Source organism: Mustela nivalis (assembly GCF_964662115.1).
Source record: "Mustela nivalis genome assembly, chromosome: 3".
Lineage (NCBI taxonomy): Eukaryota > Metazoa > Chordata > Mammalia > Carnivora > Mustelidae > Mustela > Mustela nivalis.
The window spans coordinates 147609167-147624612 of NC_139022.1; the positions used below are offsets into that span (position 1 = coordinate 147609167).

Genomic DNA, 15446 nt, shown 5'->3' on the forward strand with positions numbered 1-15446 from the left:
TTTCTCACTCCTTCTATTTTGAATGAAATCCTTGCTGGAAAAAGTATTCTTGGCTGCATATTTTTATCATTTAGCACCCTAGATGTATCATGCCAGTCCTTTCTGGTCTGCCAGGTTTCTGTGGATAGGTCTGCTGCCAATCTGCTGTTTCTAGGTTATGCACCTCTTGTCCCAAGCTGTTTTCAGGATTTTCTCTTTGTCTTTGAGACATGCAAGTTTCACTATTACATGTTGAGGTGTTGACCTATTTTCATTGATTTTGATGGGGATACTCTGTGTCTCCTGGATGCCTGTTTCCTTCTCCAGATTAGGGAAGTTCTGAGCTATAATTTGCTCCAAACATACCTTCTGCCTCTCTCTCTTTCCTCTTCTTCTGGGATCCCAATTATTCTAATATGGTTTCACTTACGGCATCACTTCTCTCTCAAGTTCTCCCCTCATGATCCAGTAGTTGTTTCTCTCTCTTTTTTTCAGCTTCTTTCTTCTCCATCACTTTATCTTCTATATTACTAATTCTCTCTTCTGCCTCATTTATCCTAGCAGTTAGAACTTCATATTTTATTGCAGCTCATTAACAGCCTTTTTGATTTCAACTTAATTAGATATTAGTTATTTTATTTCTCCAGAAAGGTATTCTTTAGTGTCTTCTATGCTTTTTCCAAGCCCAGCTAGTATCTCATAATTCTTATTCAGAACTCTAGTTCTGACGTCTCATTTATATCTAGATTATATATATATATATATATATATATATATATATATATATATTTGATTAGGCTCCTGGCAGTCAGTACTGCTTCTTGTTCTCTTTTTTGAAGTGAGTTTTTCCATCATGTCCTTCTGTCCAGAGAAGAACAGATGAACGGGAGAACAAAATACTAAAATGGGAACAATCCCAGAGAAATATACACTAAGCATATCAGAAGAGACCCAAAATCAATAAATAAAATAGATGAATGAATAAATAAATAAATAAATAAATAATCAGACAAATGAACAGAGCAGAGCAATACACTGGATCCTGTGCACATTTTGGTATGTTTATTAGAAAACTAGATCCCAAAAATGTAAAGAAAAATTTACATATATGCAAAAATAAAATGAATACAATGGAAGGACAGAAGGTAACTGTAAAAATGAAAATAAAGGACAAAAAAATATAAGGACTATAAACATACAGGTGAACAGAACAGAGCAATATACTATATCCTGGGTATTCTGGTCAATTTGTTAGAAGACCCTACATCCCAAAACTGTAAAGAAAGAAAAACTTATATATGTAGAAAAATAAAATTAAAGACATTGAAATGACACAATGTAACTTTAAAGAAGAAAATGTTAAGACTTTAATTTAAAAAAGAATAAAATAGAGAGAGAGAATATGATCAGACAAGTGAAAAGAACAGAGCCATACACTAGATTGTGGGTGTATTTTGTTCTATTTGTTAGAAGAAACTGCATCTTAAAACTGTAAAGAAAAAAAAAGAAAAGCTTGTATATATATACAAAACTAAAATTAAATACGACAACAGGATAGAATGTAAATGTAAAAATTAAAATTTAAAAAGATTTTTTAAGATGATTGATAAAATAAGAAATTGGTTGAAAAAGGAAAGAGAAAAAAATAAAATTGAACAACTAAAAAAAATTGAGCAACTAAAGAATCATGGGGGAAAAAACATGAATTCTCTATTTTTACCTAGCACTAGCATTTTGCAGGTATCTATAATCAGAAACTTGGTCTTAGCAGGATGTTTTCACTGATATTCTGTGGAAGGGGCCTGTTGCACAAATTCTCAAGTCTTTGCCCTAGGCATAATTGCACTGCCTTTGCCAGGGGCCAGACTAAGTAAGGTGCTCCAGATTGCTCTATGTGGCTTTTGTTCCTTGAAGGCTTTCTGAACCACTGAAGAGGATGAGAATGAAAATGGTGGTCTCCTACTCTCCAGCCCCAGAGCTGAAAACTCAGGGCCCCACTCCTCAGTGCATCCTCAGGGTAAAGCAGTCAGTCACTCCTGTCTCCTTGGTCTCCATCCACACTCTGTGATCACCTAGCATATGGCCGAGCATTTCTATCTCAGGCACGTGACCCTGTTTCATGTCTCTAAACCCTGCACACTCTGGCACCAGGCACTTATGCTCTCTTCCTCTGGGGGAGGAAGTGGGGTCTGGCCATGGTTCTGCCGCTTCCTGGGACCCTGCTAAGAGAGTAGTTGATCAACCCTGCCACAGTTCACAGTATATGCCAACTCCAAGCTGAGAGCCCACTCCTGGGCTTGCTGAATTGAATCTGGTTTGCCCTCTCTAATGCCTGGGTACTCAGCCACACTCAGGCATCCCCAGTCTTCCTATGATCCCAAGGATCCTGAAACCATACTGTCCCATCTAGGACTCCACCCTGTTTTACCACCTGAACACTGTTCAGGCAAGGATGTCCCTCACTGGAGCAGATTTCTTAAAGTTCTGATTTTGTGCTCCACTCCTACATTACTTGCCATTAGCCAGCTTACAGAGTCTCCCTGCTCCCATATATCACCTATGTTTCACTTCTCCACACCTCCTACCTTGCAGAAAATGGTTGCTTTTCTATTTGTAGAGTTGCAGCTATTATTTTCTTAGATCTCTGATTGAGCTAACAGGTGTTCAGAATGATTTGATAGCTATCGAGCTGAATTCCTGGGACCAGACTTCTACTCCACCATCTTGGACTATCCCTCTCTATTATCTACTCTGTGTCTTTTAAAAATTATTGCTACAAAAGAAGCATATGTGCATTGTAGAAAATTAGGAAAACATAATTAAATAAATCCTTTATCCACTACTAATTATCTTAATTCTATACTTCCAGGTCTTTACACATACACACACACCCCTTTGCAGTTTCATCTCAGTATAAAATCATATTGCACATATTTTTTTCTCAACCTGCTTTTTTCAGTAAATTATCTCTACTTTCTCTTTCAGTACATTTTATCTCCTCTGATATTGAGAGTATTTTCAAAATTTCCCATATAATCCCCAAATATTGCACACAGGAGGTTTATTCATTCAAATATCAAATGTGAGGATATCTGTTTAAGTGTCTGCCTTTAGCTCAAGTCATGATCCCAGGATCCAGGAATTGAGTCCCACATTGGGCTCCTTGCTTGGTGGGGAGCCTATTTCTCTCTCTGCCTGCCACTACCCCTGCTTGTACTCTCTCTCTCTTTCTCTGACAAATAAATAAAATTATACACACACACACACACAAACACACACATACATGTATATATATATATACACACACACATATATATATATAAAACATAAGATCATTTGTCTCTGGTTTTTATGTCCCTTAGTTTCTCATAATCAACCACAATTGTCCTTTTCACAATAGTAACTTTTTAAAGAATCCAACCTATTTACCTCCTGCAGAATATCCCTGAATTTGTCTACTTTATTTGCCACACTCTCATTTAACTTGTTTGTCTATATTCTATATTTCTTGTAAATTTAACATCATATTAGAGGTTTAGTAAATCCAATTTAAATATTGTTGCCTAGAATAATTCATAGGCAATGGTGTGTAACTTCATGTGGTATTATATCAAAAGGCACACATTATTTCATTAACAACCAATAGTGATGATACAGTTGATTGAGTCTTTTACTAAGTTACTTTGTTTTCTCCTCCACTGAACAGATAAGTTTTTCCCTTACTGTTAAAAAATAACATGTGAGATTTTCTTTTAGCAATTAGCCAAATTTCCGATTAACCACTTAATGATTTTTGACACAAATTAATAATTTTTCCCTTAATCTATATCATTTGAGTCTGTGAAATTATTCTTTTCTAATTCTGTACTTTCTGTTTCATGACTGACATTTTTCTGTAAAACAGTTCATTTCCTTAAAAATTGGGGTATTTGGTTACCTTCTTTGTGAGGATATAAGCAACAGAATTCCCACAGACACCTGATGGGAATATTTGTACCATACTTTTGGAATACAATTTGGCATTATCTAGCCAAGTTGAAGACACACAACCTATGACCTAGCATTTCCATTTTAGTTGTGGCATTTCCCACATTAAGGTGTTCTCCACTTAAAAATCAGAAATCTGTTTTTATAAATTAAACATTTTAAAAATAAATGCTAATCGAGAGTCTATTTATCAACATTTTAAATAAGAAAACTTGTAACATTTTTATGTCAACTCAAAACCTCAACCAATTTCCTAAAACAGAACTAATTTACAGTAAAATACCTATACATACAAGTGACAAGCTGTCAGGTTAAGATGTAAAATGGCTGAAGTGTTCATTAAATGATTAATATGCTCATTTCAAACAACCACTTTGTATACAGCAACATGCTGTATTAGTCTGGGTTCTTTAAAGAAACACAATCAATTGGATATATGTATGACTTACGATTTGTTATAAGGAGCTGCCTTACATGATTATGGAGACTGAGAAGTCCCAGATCTGCCGTCAGGATCCAAGTATCTGCTGATGACCCAGGAAAGCCAATGGTATAGTTCTAGTCTCAGTCTGAGTCTGAAGGCAGGAGAAGACCAATGTTCCAGCTTGAAGATAGGCAGAGAAAGCAAATACTCCTGTACTCAGCCTTTTTTTTTTTTATAATTTTTTATTTTTTATAAACATATATTTTTATCCCCAGGGGTACAGGTCTGTGAATCACCAGGTTTACACACTTCACAGCACTCACCAAAGCACATACCCTCCCCAATGTCCATAATCCCACCCCCTTCTCCCAAACCCCCTCCCCCCAGCAACCCTCAGTTTGTTTTGTGAGATTAAGAGTCACTTATGGTTTGTCTCCCTCCCAATCCCATCTTGTTTCATTGATTCTTCTCCTACCCACTTAAGCCCCCATTATCCAACTAAGACAAGCAATGATTTAGATGAGGGTCACCCACATGGTAGAGGGCAATCTGTTTAATTTACTCTATTCAAATGTTAATCTCATCCAGAAATACCCTCATAGATACACAAAGAATAATATTTAACCAAATATCTGGGCACCCACCTCCAGCCAAGTTGACATGTAAAATTAACCATCACAATGCCCTTTGCTAATTCTGACTGCAACTTTCAAAATATTAACATTTAACAATTCTACTTAGAATATAACTCAAGACTTCCCCTACAACATCCACCCCTAACACACACACAGAGTTTTCTTGAAAATGTAGTACTGTATATTTGGGGATAAATATAAATTTTTCATATAAAACATCAACTGACAAGCATATTACAAAGATACCTATATTCTAAAGTTTGAATATCAAAATCCAAGAGGTGTTGCACCAGGGAAATATTAAAGTATGCCAGTACCTACCATAAAAACATGTAAAGATATGTACCAGCAGAAGTGTGTAAGAATATTGGCAGCAGTTATTTACAGTAACCCAAACCTACAAACAACCTGAATGTCCACTTATGGTTGCGTGAATGAGTTGTGAAATATTCATACAATGGAACAGTATATTATGAGAAAATGATATAGCCAAATTCTATAATATAGATGGCATTGCAAATACAATATTGATCAAAAGAAGAAGGATAAAAGTAATTCCAATAGTGCACTTAGAGGTGGCCACCGAGCAGACTGGAGTTCACTCTCTAGAGAGTCTCGCTCTCCTTCCTCTGCATCATGTCTGACAAACATCATAAGGCTAGGGTTGAGAAATTTGGTAAGTTTAAATTAAAGAAGGCATAAAAAAATCTACTATCTTCAACAGAAATGACTGAATAGGAGAAGCAAGAAGGCAAATTATAATGAGGTGTGTGCCACCAACATGTACTGTGTACTCCACAAGCACTACCTTCTTGTTTTACTTATTTCAGCTGTTTAACTTTATAAGATGCAAAGAGGTTGGATCAAGTTTAAATGACTGCTTCCACTTTTCTCACCAAAGAATCAGAACAACCCACAATGAACATGGAGCCTGCAAACTGTAAAATGCAGTTTAATCAGAGTGTAACTTTTTTTTCAAATGATTTTAATTATTGGCGTGCACAATTAAAAAATAATTTTTTTTTAAATTTATTTAACAGACAGAGATCACAAGTAGGTGGAGAGGCAGACAGAGAGCGAGGGGGAAGCAGGCTCCCTGCTCAGCAGAGAGCCCGATGTGGGGCTCGATCCCAGGACCCTGGGACCATGACCTGAGCCGAAGGCAGAGGCTTAACCCACTGAGCCACCCAGGCGCCCTGGAGTGCACAATTTTTAATATGCAAATCAAAAGTTTAAAATGGGAAAAAAAATTCCAACAGTATGATTCCATTCATATTAAGTTCAAAAAAGCAAAACCAGAGCATTGTTTAAGGATGTATATATGGGTTGCAAAGGCATAAAGAGAAAGGTATGATTATCACACAACCAGAATAGTAGATACCTCCAGGGTGGAGGGGCAGGATTATAATTAGAGAGGAAGCCAAGAACTAAGTGGGTATGCTTGGAAACTGCCCAAGTTTTATTTTTTGACATGGGTTACACTACTGTTTGTTTTATTTTGCTATTGTACATTAAACAGTATAAATATATTTTGTATATATATACACATATATATATGTGTATATATATATATCTGTGTTAGGGAGGGAGAGAGAGAGTGTGTGTGTATATGTGTATGTAATAAAAAAGGAAAAGAAATAAATGGAAGAAGTTAGGTTAAGCATAATGTAGAAGATATGACTGCAGAATGTTGTTGAAGGGCACTGACCTCTTCTTGCTGTGTCTCAGCATGTGTCAGCACATATATAATTGAACTACAGAAGAGAAAAAGAAAATTAAAAAAATTCAGAAGCAAAAGCATTTGTAACAGAGCTCACACTTATAGAAAATGCTCAAAAATAAAACATTTGTTGGACTGGAAACTGATAGATGAAAAATCTTTCATATGAATAAAAAGCTTTAAAAAACAGTTCAGAAGAAGATAAAAAGTGAACAACTTAATGGGGACATAATAGGCATTCATAAAATCATAAAATGTAAGAATGCTGTAAACATGGCTTTGTGCAATAAATCATGCAATATTCAAAACATGAAGTTGCCAGTGAACTTCAAAAGAAGTCATTCGGGGAAAGAGCAAGATGGCAGAGAAGTAGGAGACCTAAATATCATCAGGTCCCAGGAGTTCAGCTAGATAGTTATTAAAACATTCTGAATACTTACAAACTCAACAGGAGATAGAAGAGAAGAAGAGCAGCAATTCTAGGAACAGAAAATCGATCACTTTCCAGAAGGTAAAACGTGTGGAGAAGTGAATTCAAGGCAACATAGACCGTGGGGGAGGGGCTGGCTCCTGGCAAGTGGTAGGGCAGCAGAGCACAAAATCAGAAATTTTAGAAGTCTGCTCCACTGAGAGATGTCGCTCCAGAGGCTAAGCAGGGGGTGGAGCCATCAGGGGGACAGTGTGGTCCCAGGACCTGCAGAGTCTTAAAAAGACCAGGGGTGTCTAAGTGTGGCAGAGCTCCCAGGTATCAGAGTGGGGAAGCTACAGAGATAGAGTCAAGGAGGAGCTCTCAGCTTGTGGTTATGTTAAACCGTGATCTGAGGTGCAGTTGGGCCACTGCTCTTCAAAAAGGGACCCCCACAAGTGGCAGACCTGGGGAGACCCTTCCTTCCTCCTCTGGGAGGAGCAGTGTGGGAGTGCACTGCAGGAATCTCCTGGGTTTGTAAACTCCAAACTGGGTTGTGTCCCAGAGATAGAAATGCTTGGTCACAGGGTAGGCATGGAGTGCAACTGGAGACCAGAGAGATGGGAGGGACTGACTGCTTTTATCTGAGGGTGCACTGAGGAGGGGGGGCCCCCAAGCTCTCGGCTCCTCCTCACTGGAGATTGGGAGGCAGCCATTTTCATTCCTGTCCTCCAAAGCTATACAAAAGGCTTCAGGGAACAAAAGCTACTAAAAGCAAAACTGAACAGATTTTTTAGCCTGGCCCCTGGCAAGGGTGGTACATTTCCACCTCAGGCAAATACATTAGAGAATCACAGCAATAGCCCCCTCCACCAGAAGATTAGGAAGAATATCCAGTCAAGCCCAAGTTCACTACTCAATGAGAACTATGGATCTCCAGAACTAAGGGAAAGCAACACATAGAATTCATGGCTTTTTCCCCACAATTTTTTATCCTTTCAAAGTTAAATTTTTTTATTTTATTTTTTTCTTATTCTATTTTTTTAAATTTTTCCTGTTTCTTATTTTAACATTTTAAAACTATTTTATGTTATCAATAACTTCTTAAAAATCTTTTTTTTTTAAGATTTTATTTATTTATTTGACGGACAGATCACAGGGAGGCAGAGAGGCAGGCAGAGAGGAGGAAGCAGGCTCGATGTGGGGCTCGATCCGAGGAGTCTGGGATCATGACCCAAGCCAAAAGCAGAGGCTTTAACCCACTGAGCCACCCAGGGGCCCCTTAAAAATCTTTTTAAATTTTTCATTGTTATAGTCATATTTTATCCCTTCATTATATTTAACCTTATTTTTTGTATACATATAGGTTTCAAAATTTCCTACAAATTTTGGGATACAGTTTCTTCTACTAGATCAAAATATACCCTAAATCTAATGCACAGCATTGTTATAGTCTCTGGCCTGATCACATTTTTTCCTCTTTTTTTTTCTTTTTTCAACCAACTTCTTATCTTATCAATTCCTTTTTTAGAATCTTTTAAAATTTTCCTCTTTACAGTCATATTCCATCTCTTCATTGTGTTTACCCTTATTTTTGTGTGTATATATAAGATTTTCTTTCTTTAAAATTTTGGGAAGTAGTTTCTTCTAACAGAACAAAATACACCCAAAATCAAGTGTGTGGCTCTGTTCTATTCACCAGTTCAATATATATATATTTTTCCCCCTTTCTTCTCCCCCCAGTTTTGGGTCTCTTCTGATTTGGTTAGTGTATACTTTTCCGGGGTCATTGTTAGCTTTTAGTATTCCGTTCTCTCACTCATCTATTCTTATCTGGATAAAATGACAAGGTGGAAAAACCCACCACAAAAATAACAGAACAAGAGGTAGTACCAATGGTTAGGGACCTAATCAATATGGACACTAGTAATTTATCAGAACTAGAGTTCAGAATGATGATTATCAAGGTGCTAGCTGGGCTCAAAAAAAGCATGGAAGATACTAGAGAATCCCTTCCTGGAGAAATAAAAGAACTAAAATCTAACCAAGTTGAAATTTTTAAAAAAGCTATTAATGAGGTAAAATAAAAAACGGAGGATCTTACTGCTAGGATAAATGAAGCAAAAGAGAGAATTAGTGATACAGAAGAACAAATGATGGAGAATTAAGAAGCTGAGCAAAAGAAAGACAAACAAGTACTGGAACCCAAGGGGAGAATTCGAGAGATAAGTGATACCATAAGATGAACCAATATTAGAATAATTGGGATCCTAGAAGAAGAAGAGAGAGAGGGGGGCAGAAGGTATATTGGAGCAAATTATAACAGAAAATTTCCCTAATTTGGTGAAAGGAACAAGCATCAAAGTCCAGAAGGCAAAGAGAACCCCCCTTAAAATCAATAAAAATAGGTCTACGCCCTGTTATCTAACAGTAAAACTTACAAGTCTCAGTGACAAAGAAAAAATTCTGAAAGCAGCTTGGGACAAGAAGTCTGTAACATACAATGGTAGAAATATTAGATTGGCAGCAGACCTATCCACAGAGACCTGGCAAGCCAGAAAGGACTGGCATGATATATTCAGAGCACTAAATGAGAAAAATATGCAGCCAACAATACTATATCCAGCTAGACTGTCATTGAAAATAGTAGGAGAGATAAAAGTTTCCAGGACAAATAAAAACTTAAAGAATTTGCAAACACCAAACCAGCCCTACAGGAAATATTGAAAGGGATCCTCTAAGCAAAGAGAGAGACTAAAGTAACAGACCAGAAAGGAACAGAGACAATATACAGTAATGGTTACCTTACAGGCAATACAATGGCACTAAATTCATATCTTTCAATATTCATCCTGAACGTAAATGGGCTAAACGCCCCAATCAAAAGACACAAGTTATCAGAATGGATTAAAAAAAAAGAACCATCAATATCCTGTCTATAAGAAACTCATTTTAGACCCAAAGACACCTCCAGATTTAAAGTGAGGGGATGGGAAACCATTTACTATGCTAATGGACATCAGAAGAAAGCTGGGATTGCAATCCTTATATCAGATAAATTAGATCTTAAGCCAAAGACTATAATAAGAGATGAGGAAGGACACTATATCATACTAAAGGACACTATATCACACTTCCAATGAGAAGATCTAACAATTTTAAATATATATGCCCCTAAAATGGGAGCAGCCAATTACATAAACCAATTAATAACAAAATCAAAGAAACACATAGATAATATACAATAATAGTAGGGGACTTTAACACTCGCCTCACTGAAATGGACAGATCATCTAAGCAAAAGATCAACAGGGAAATAAAGGCTTTAAATGATACACTGGACCAGATGGACACCACAGATATATTTAGAACATTCCATCTAAAAAAACCAGAATACATATTCTTCTCTAGTGCACATGGAACATTCTCCAGAATAGATCACATCCTGGTCACAAATCAGGTCTTAACTGGTACCAAAAGATTGGAATCATTTCCTGCATATACTCGGACCACACAATGCTTTGAAACCAGAACACAATCATAAGAGGAAATTTGGAAAGAACTCAAATACATGGAGGCTAATAGCATCCTACTAAAGAATGAATGGGTCAACCAGGAAATTAAAGAAGAAGAATTTTAAAAATTCATGGAAACAAATGAAAATGAAAACACAACTGTTCAAAATCTCTGGGACACAGCGAAGATATTCCTGAGAGGACATATACATCAATACAAGCCTTTCTCAAGAAACAAGGTCTCAAGTATACAACCTAACCCTACATCTAAAGGAGCTGGAGAAAGAATAGCAACGAAAGGCTAATCCCAGTAGGAGAAGAAAAATCATAAATATCAGAGCAGAAATCAATGAAATAGAAACCAAAAGAACATAGAACAAATCAATGAAACTTGGAGCTGTTTCTTTGAAAGAATTAATAAGATTGATAAACCCCTGGCCAGATTTATCAGAAAGAGAAAGGACCCAAATAAATAAAATCATAAATGAAAGAGGAGAGATCACAACCAACACCAAAGAAATACAAACAATTATAAGAATATATTATGAACAACTATACACCAGAAAATTTGATAATCTGGAAGAAATGGATGCATTCCTAGTGACATATAAACTACAAAAACTGAACCAGGAAGAAATAGAAAACCTGAACAGACTCATAACCAGTAAGGAGATGAAAGCAGTCATCAAAAATCTCCCAACAAACAAGAACCCGGGGCCAGAGAGCTTCAAAGGAGAATTCTACCAAATTACAGAATTAATACTTATTCTCCTGAAACTGTTCCAAAAAATAGAAATGGAAGGAAAATTTCCAACCTCATTTTATGAGGTCAACATTACCTTGATCCCAAAACCAGACAAAGATCCCATCAAAAAAGAGAATTACAAACCAATATCCTTGATGAACACAGATGCAAAAAATCTCACCAAAATACTAGCCAATTGGATCCAGCAGTACATTAAAAGGATTATTCACCACAACCAAGTGAGATTTATTCCTGGGCTGCAAGGTTGGCTCAACATCCACAAATCAATGGAATGGAATGTAATACAATGCATTAAAAAAAAGTACATGCAAATGTAATACAACACATTAATAAAAGTACAAACAAGAACCACATGATACTCTCAATAGATGCTGAAAACGCATTTGACAAAGTACAACATTTTTTCTTGATCAAAACTACTCACAGGGCACCTGCGTGGCTCAGTGGGTTAAGCCGCTGCCTTCGGCTCAGGTCATGATCTCAGGGTCCTGGGATCAAGTCCCACATCGGGCACTCTGCTCAGTGGGGAGCCTGCTTCCTCCTCTCTCTCTCTCTGCCTGCCTCTATGCCTACTTGTGATCTCTCTGTGTCAAGTAAATAAATAAAATCTTAAAAAAAAAAACTACTCACAGTGTCAGGATAGAGGGTACATACCTCAATATCACCAAAGCCATCTATGAAAAACCCACAGTGAATATTATTCTCAATGGGGAAAAACTGAGAGCTTTTCTGATAAGGTCAAAAACACAGTAGGGATGTCCACTATCACCACTGCTATTCAACATAGTACCAGAAGTCCTAGCTTTAGCAAACAGACAACAAAAAGAAATAAAAGGCATCTGAATCAGCAAAGAAGAAGTCAAACTCTCACTCCTTGCAGATGATAGGATACTTCATGTGGAAAACCCAAAAGACTCCATTCTGAAACTGTTAGAGCTCATACAGGAATTCAGTAAGGTATTAGGATATAAAAATCAATACACAGAAATCAGTTGCATTTCTATACACCATCAGCAAGACAGAAGAAAGAGAAATTAAGGAGCCAATCCCATTTATAATTGCACCCCAAACCATAAGGAATAAACCTAACCAAAACCTAGGAATAAACCTAACCAAAGAGGAAAAGAATCTGTACTCAAAAAACTATAAAGTACTCATGAAAGAAATTGAGGAAGAAAATATGTTCCATGTTCATGCATTGGAAGAATATTGGGAAAATGTCTATGCTACCTAAAGCAATCTACACATCTAATACAATCCTTATCAAAATACCATCAATTTTTTCAAAGAAATGGAGCACATAAACTAAAATGTATATGGATTCAGAAACGACCCCGAACAGCCAGAGGAATGTTGAAGAAGAAAACCAAGGTCGGCAGCATCACAATTCTAGACTTCAAGCTCTATTGCAAAGCTGTAATCATCAAGACAGTATGGTTCTAGCACAAAAATAGACACATAGACCAATGAGATAGAATAGAAAGTCTAGAAATGGACCCTCTGTTCTGTGGTCAACTAATCTTTGACAAAGAGGGAAAGAATGCCCAATGGAAAAGACGGTCTCTTCAACAAATGGTACTGGGAATATTGGACAGCCACATGCAGAAAAAAGAAACTGGACCATTTCCTTACACCACACACAAAAGTAGACTCCAAACGGATGAAAGACCTCAATGAGAGAAAGGAATCCATCAAAATCCTCAAGGAGAACACAGGCAGCAGTCTCTTCAACCTCAGCCTCCAAAGGCAAGGGAAGCAAAGGCAAAAATGAACTATTTGGGCTTCATCAAGATCAAAAGCTTTTGCATAGCAAAGGAATAGCCAGCAAAACCAAAAGACAACTGACAGAATGGGAGAAGATATTTGGAAATGACATATCAGATATAGGTCTAGTATCCAAAATCTATAAATAACTTAACAAACTCAATAACCAAAGAACAAATAATCCAATCAAGAAATGGGCAGAAGATATGAATAGACTTTTCTGGAAAAAAGATATCCAAATGGCCAGCAGACACATGAAAAAATGCTCCGCATCACTCAGCATCAGGGAACTACAAGTCAAAACCACAATGAGATACCACCTCACACCAGTCAGAATGGCCAAAACTAACAAGTCAGGAAAGGACAGACACTGGCGCGGATGCAGAGAAAGGGGAACCCTCCTACACTGTTGGTAGGAATGCAAGCTGGTGTAGCCACTCTGGAAAACAGTATGGAGTTGCCTCAAAAAGTTAAAAATAGAGCTTCCCTACAACCCACCGATTGTACTACTGGGTATTTACCCTAAATTTACAAATGTAGTGATCCAAAGGGGCATGTGCACCTGAATGTTCATAGCAGCAATGTCCTCAATAGCCAAACTATGGAAAGAATCTAGATGTCCATCAACAGATGAAAGGATAAAGAAGATGTGGTATATATGTACAATGGAATTATGCAGCCATTAAAAAAAAATCTTGCCATTTGCAACGATCTGGATGGAACTAGAGGGTATTATGCTAAGCGATATAAGTCAATCAGAGAAAGACAATTATCATATGATCTCTCTGATATGAGGAATTTGAGAGGCAGGGTTGGGGGTTGTTGGGAGTAAAGAAGGAAAAAAGAAACAAGATGGGATTGGGAGGAAGATGAACTCTAAGGACTCTTAATCTCACGAAATAAATTGAGGGTTACTGGGGAGGTGGATGTGGGGAGGGATAGGATGTCTGGGTAATGAACGTTGGGGAGGGTATATGCTATGATGAGTGCTGTGAAATGTGTAAGCCTGATGATTCACAGACCTGTACCCTTGGGGTAAATAATACATTATATGTTAATTTAAAAAAGAAGTCTTTTTAACAATTAAAACAACTGTATCTTACACAGAAGGCTCTAAATTTATAATAAGTCATTATTATTATTACATGTCCTTAAATTTTGGCATATAACAGGAGGAAAAAATCAAATAAGCACCTAGTCAGAATATTCAGCCTCAAAGAAAGTGTTTCACAATTTCATAACTGTTTAAAACACAACAAATAAAATCCCATAAATGTTTGTCAACAGTTTGACCAGACTCTGGCACTTGAGGCAAAACAAACCAAAAAAAGTTCAGAAGCATTCCCCTAAAGACGTGATTTCCCATGGAGTGCTGCCCTCTGCCGGGAACTGTGGCCACATCTGATCCCATAAATGATTACTTTTTTGTGGTACTCCATTACCATTTTTGTTTTCATGAATGAAATGTATCTATCCTCCCCTTAAAACACTTCATTTGAAATTAGATGTAAACAAACTAAAGATGTGTTATGATATGTTTTCAAGTAAGCTTAAAATTAACCTCTTTTTGCATTTAAAAAGAAAATCATAAAATGATAAGCTATATACTTTCCATTGAATTGCATTAATCAGAGTACAAGAACTAAAGTTTGAAATATTTCAAAGTAATTTTAAAAACAGGTTCAAAGCTAGATATATGAACAATAAAAATGAATTTAAAATTCATGTTCCTCAATACTTGGTTTAAATTAGTATCCTATAATTAAGCAGCCATCATTAGAAACAGTTTTCATATTTTACTGACGCTGTTATCATTCAAAATCAGTTTTGAACTGCTTGTATAAAATTGCCTTCAAAGTTGTTTAAAAGAGACATAAGACAGTCTATTTTATAATTATAATGTTTTTACTAAAAACATTGCTAAATTTCATTGTCAGCATTATTTATGAACTTAATTTTGAATGTCATTTTTATTTTAGAGCAGATATGACTTTTAGAGCTAAAGATTTTCTATTACTGAGGATATTCAAAGGAAATTCTGAAAGAGGAATTCTAAAAACAATTTTGTCAGTAATAATAACTTTTTGTCAAACAATTATGTATATGTTTATGTATATATATAAAATATTTTTTTATTATATATTATTTCCCCTTTATATTTATATGTAAATATAAAGGAAATAAATATATATTCCCTTTATATATATAATGGGAAAATACTCATGTATATGTAAATGCCAGGTGTCAGCT

At 36.3% G+C, this 15446-nt stretch overlaps 1 protein-coding gene across 2 annotated transcripts in view; it reads right to left on the reverse strand.

Moving 5' to 3' along the window:
* The window catches only part of FBXO4 (F-box protein 4), a 130203-nt gene that overhangs the window by 84371 nt on the left and 30386 nt on the right, over positions 1 to 15446 (reverse strand). The window contains exon 6 of one of the 2 annotated variants that reach the window (XM_082723307.1): positions 4441 to 4570. In XM_082723307.1, coding sequence (XP_082579433.1) covers positions 4476 to 4570 — 95 coding nt within the window. In that variant the 3' untranslated portion in view covers positions 4441 to 4475. Of the gene's footprint in view, positions 1 to 1019; positions 4571 to 15446 lie in introns of those variants that run through there. The other variant, XM_082723306.1, reaches the window with a different exon arrangement.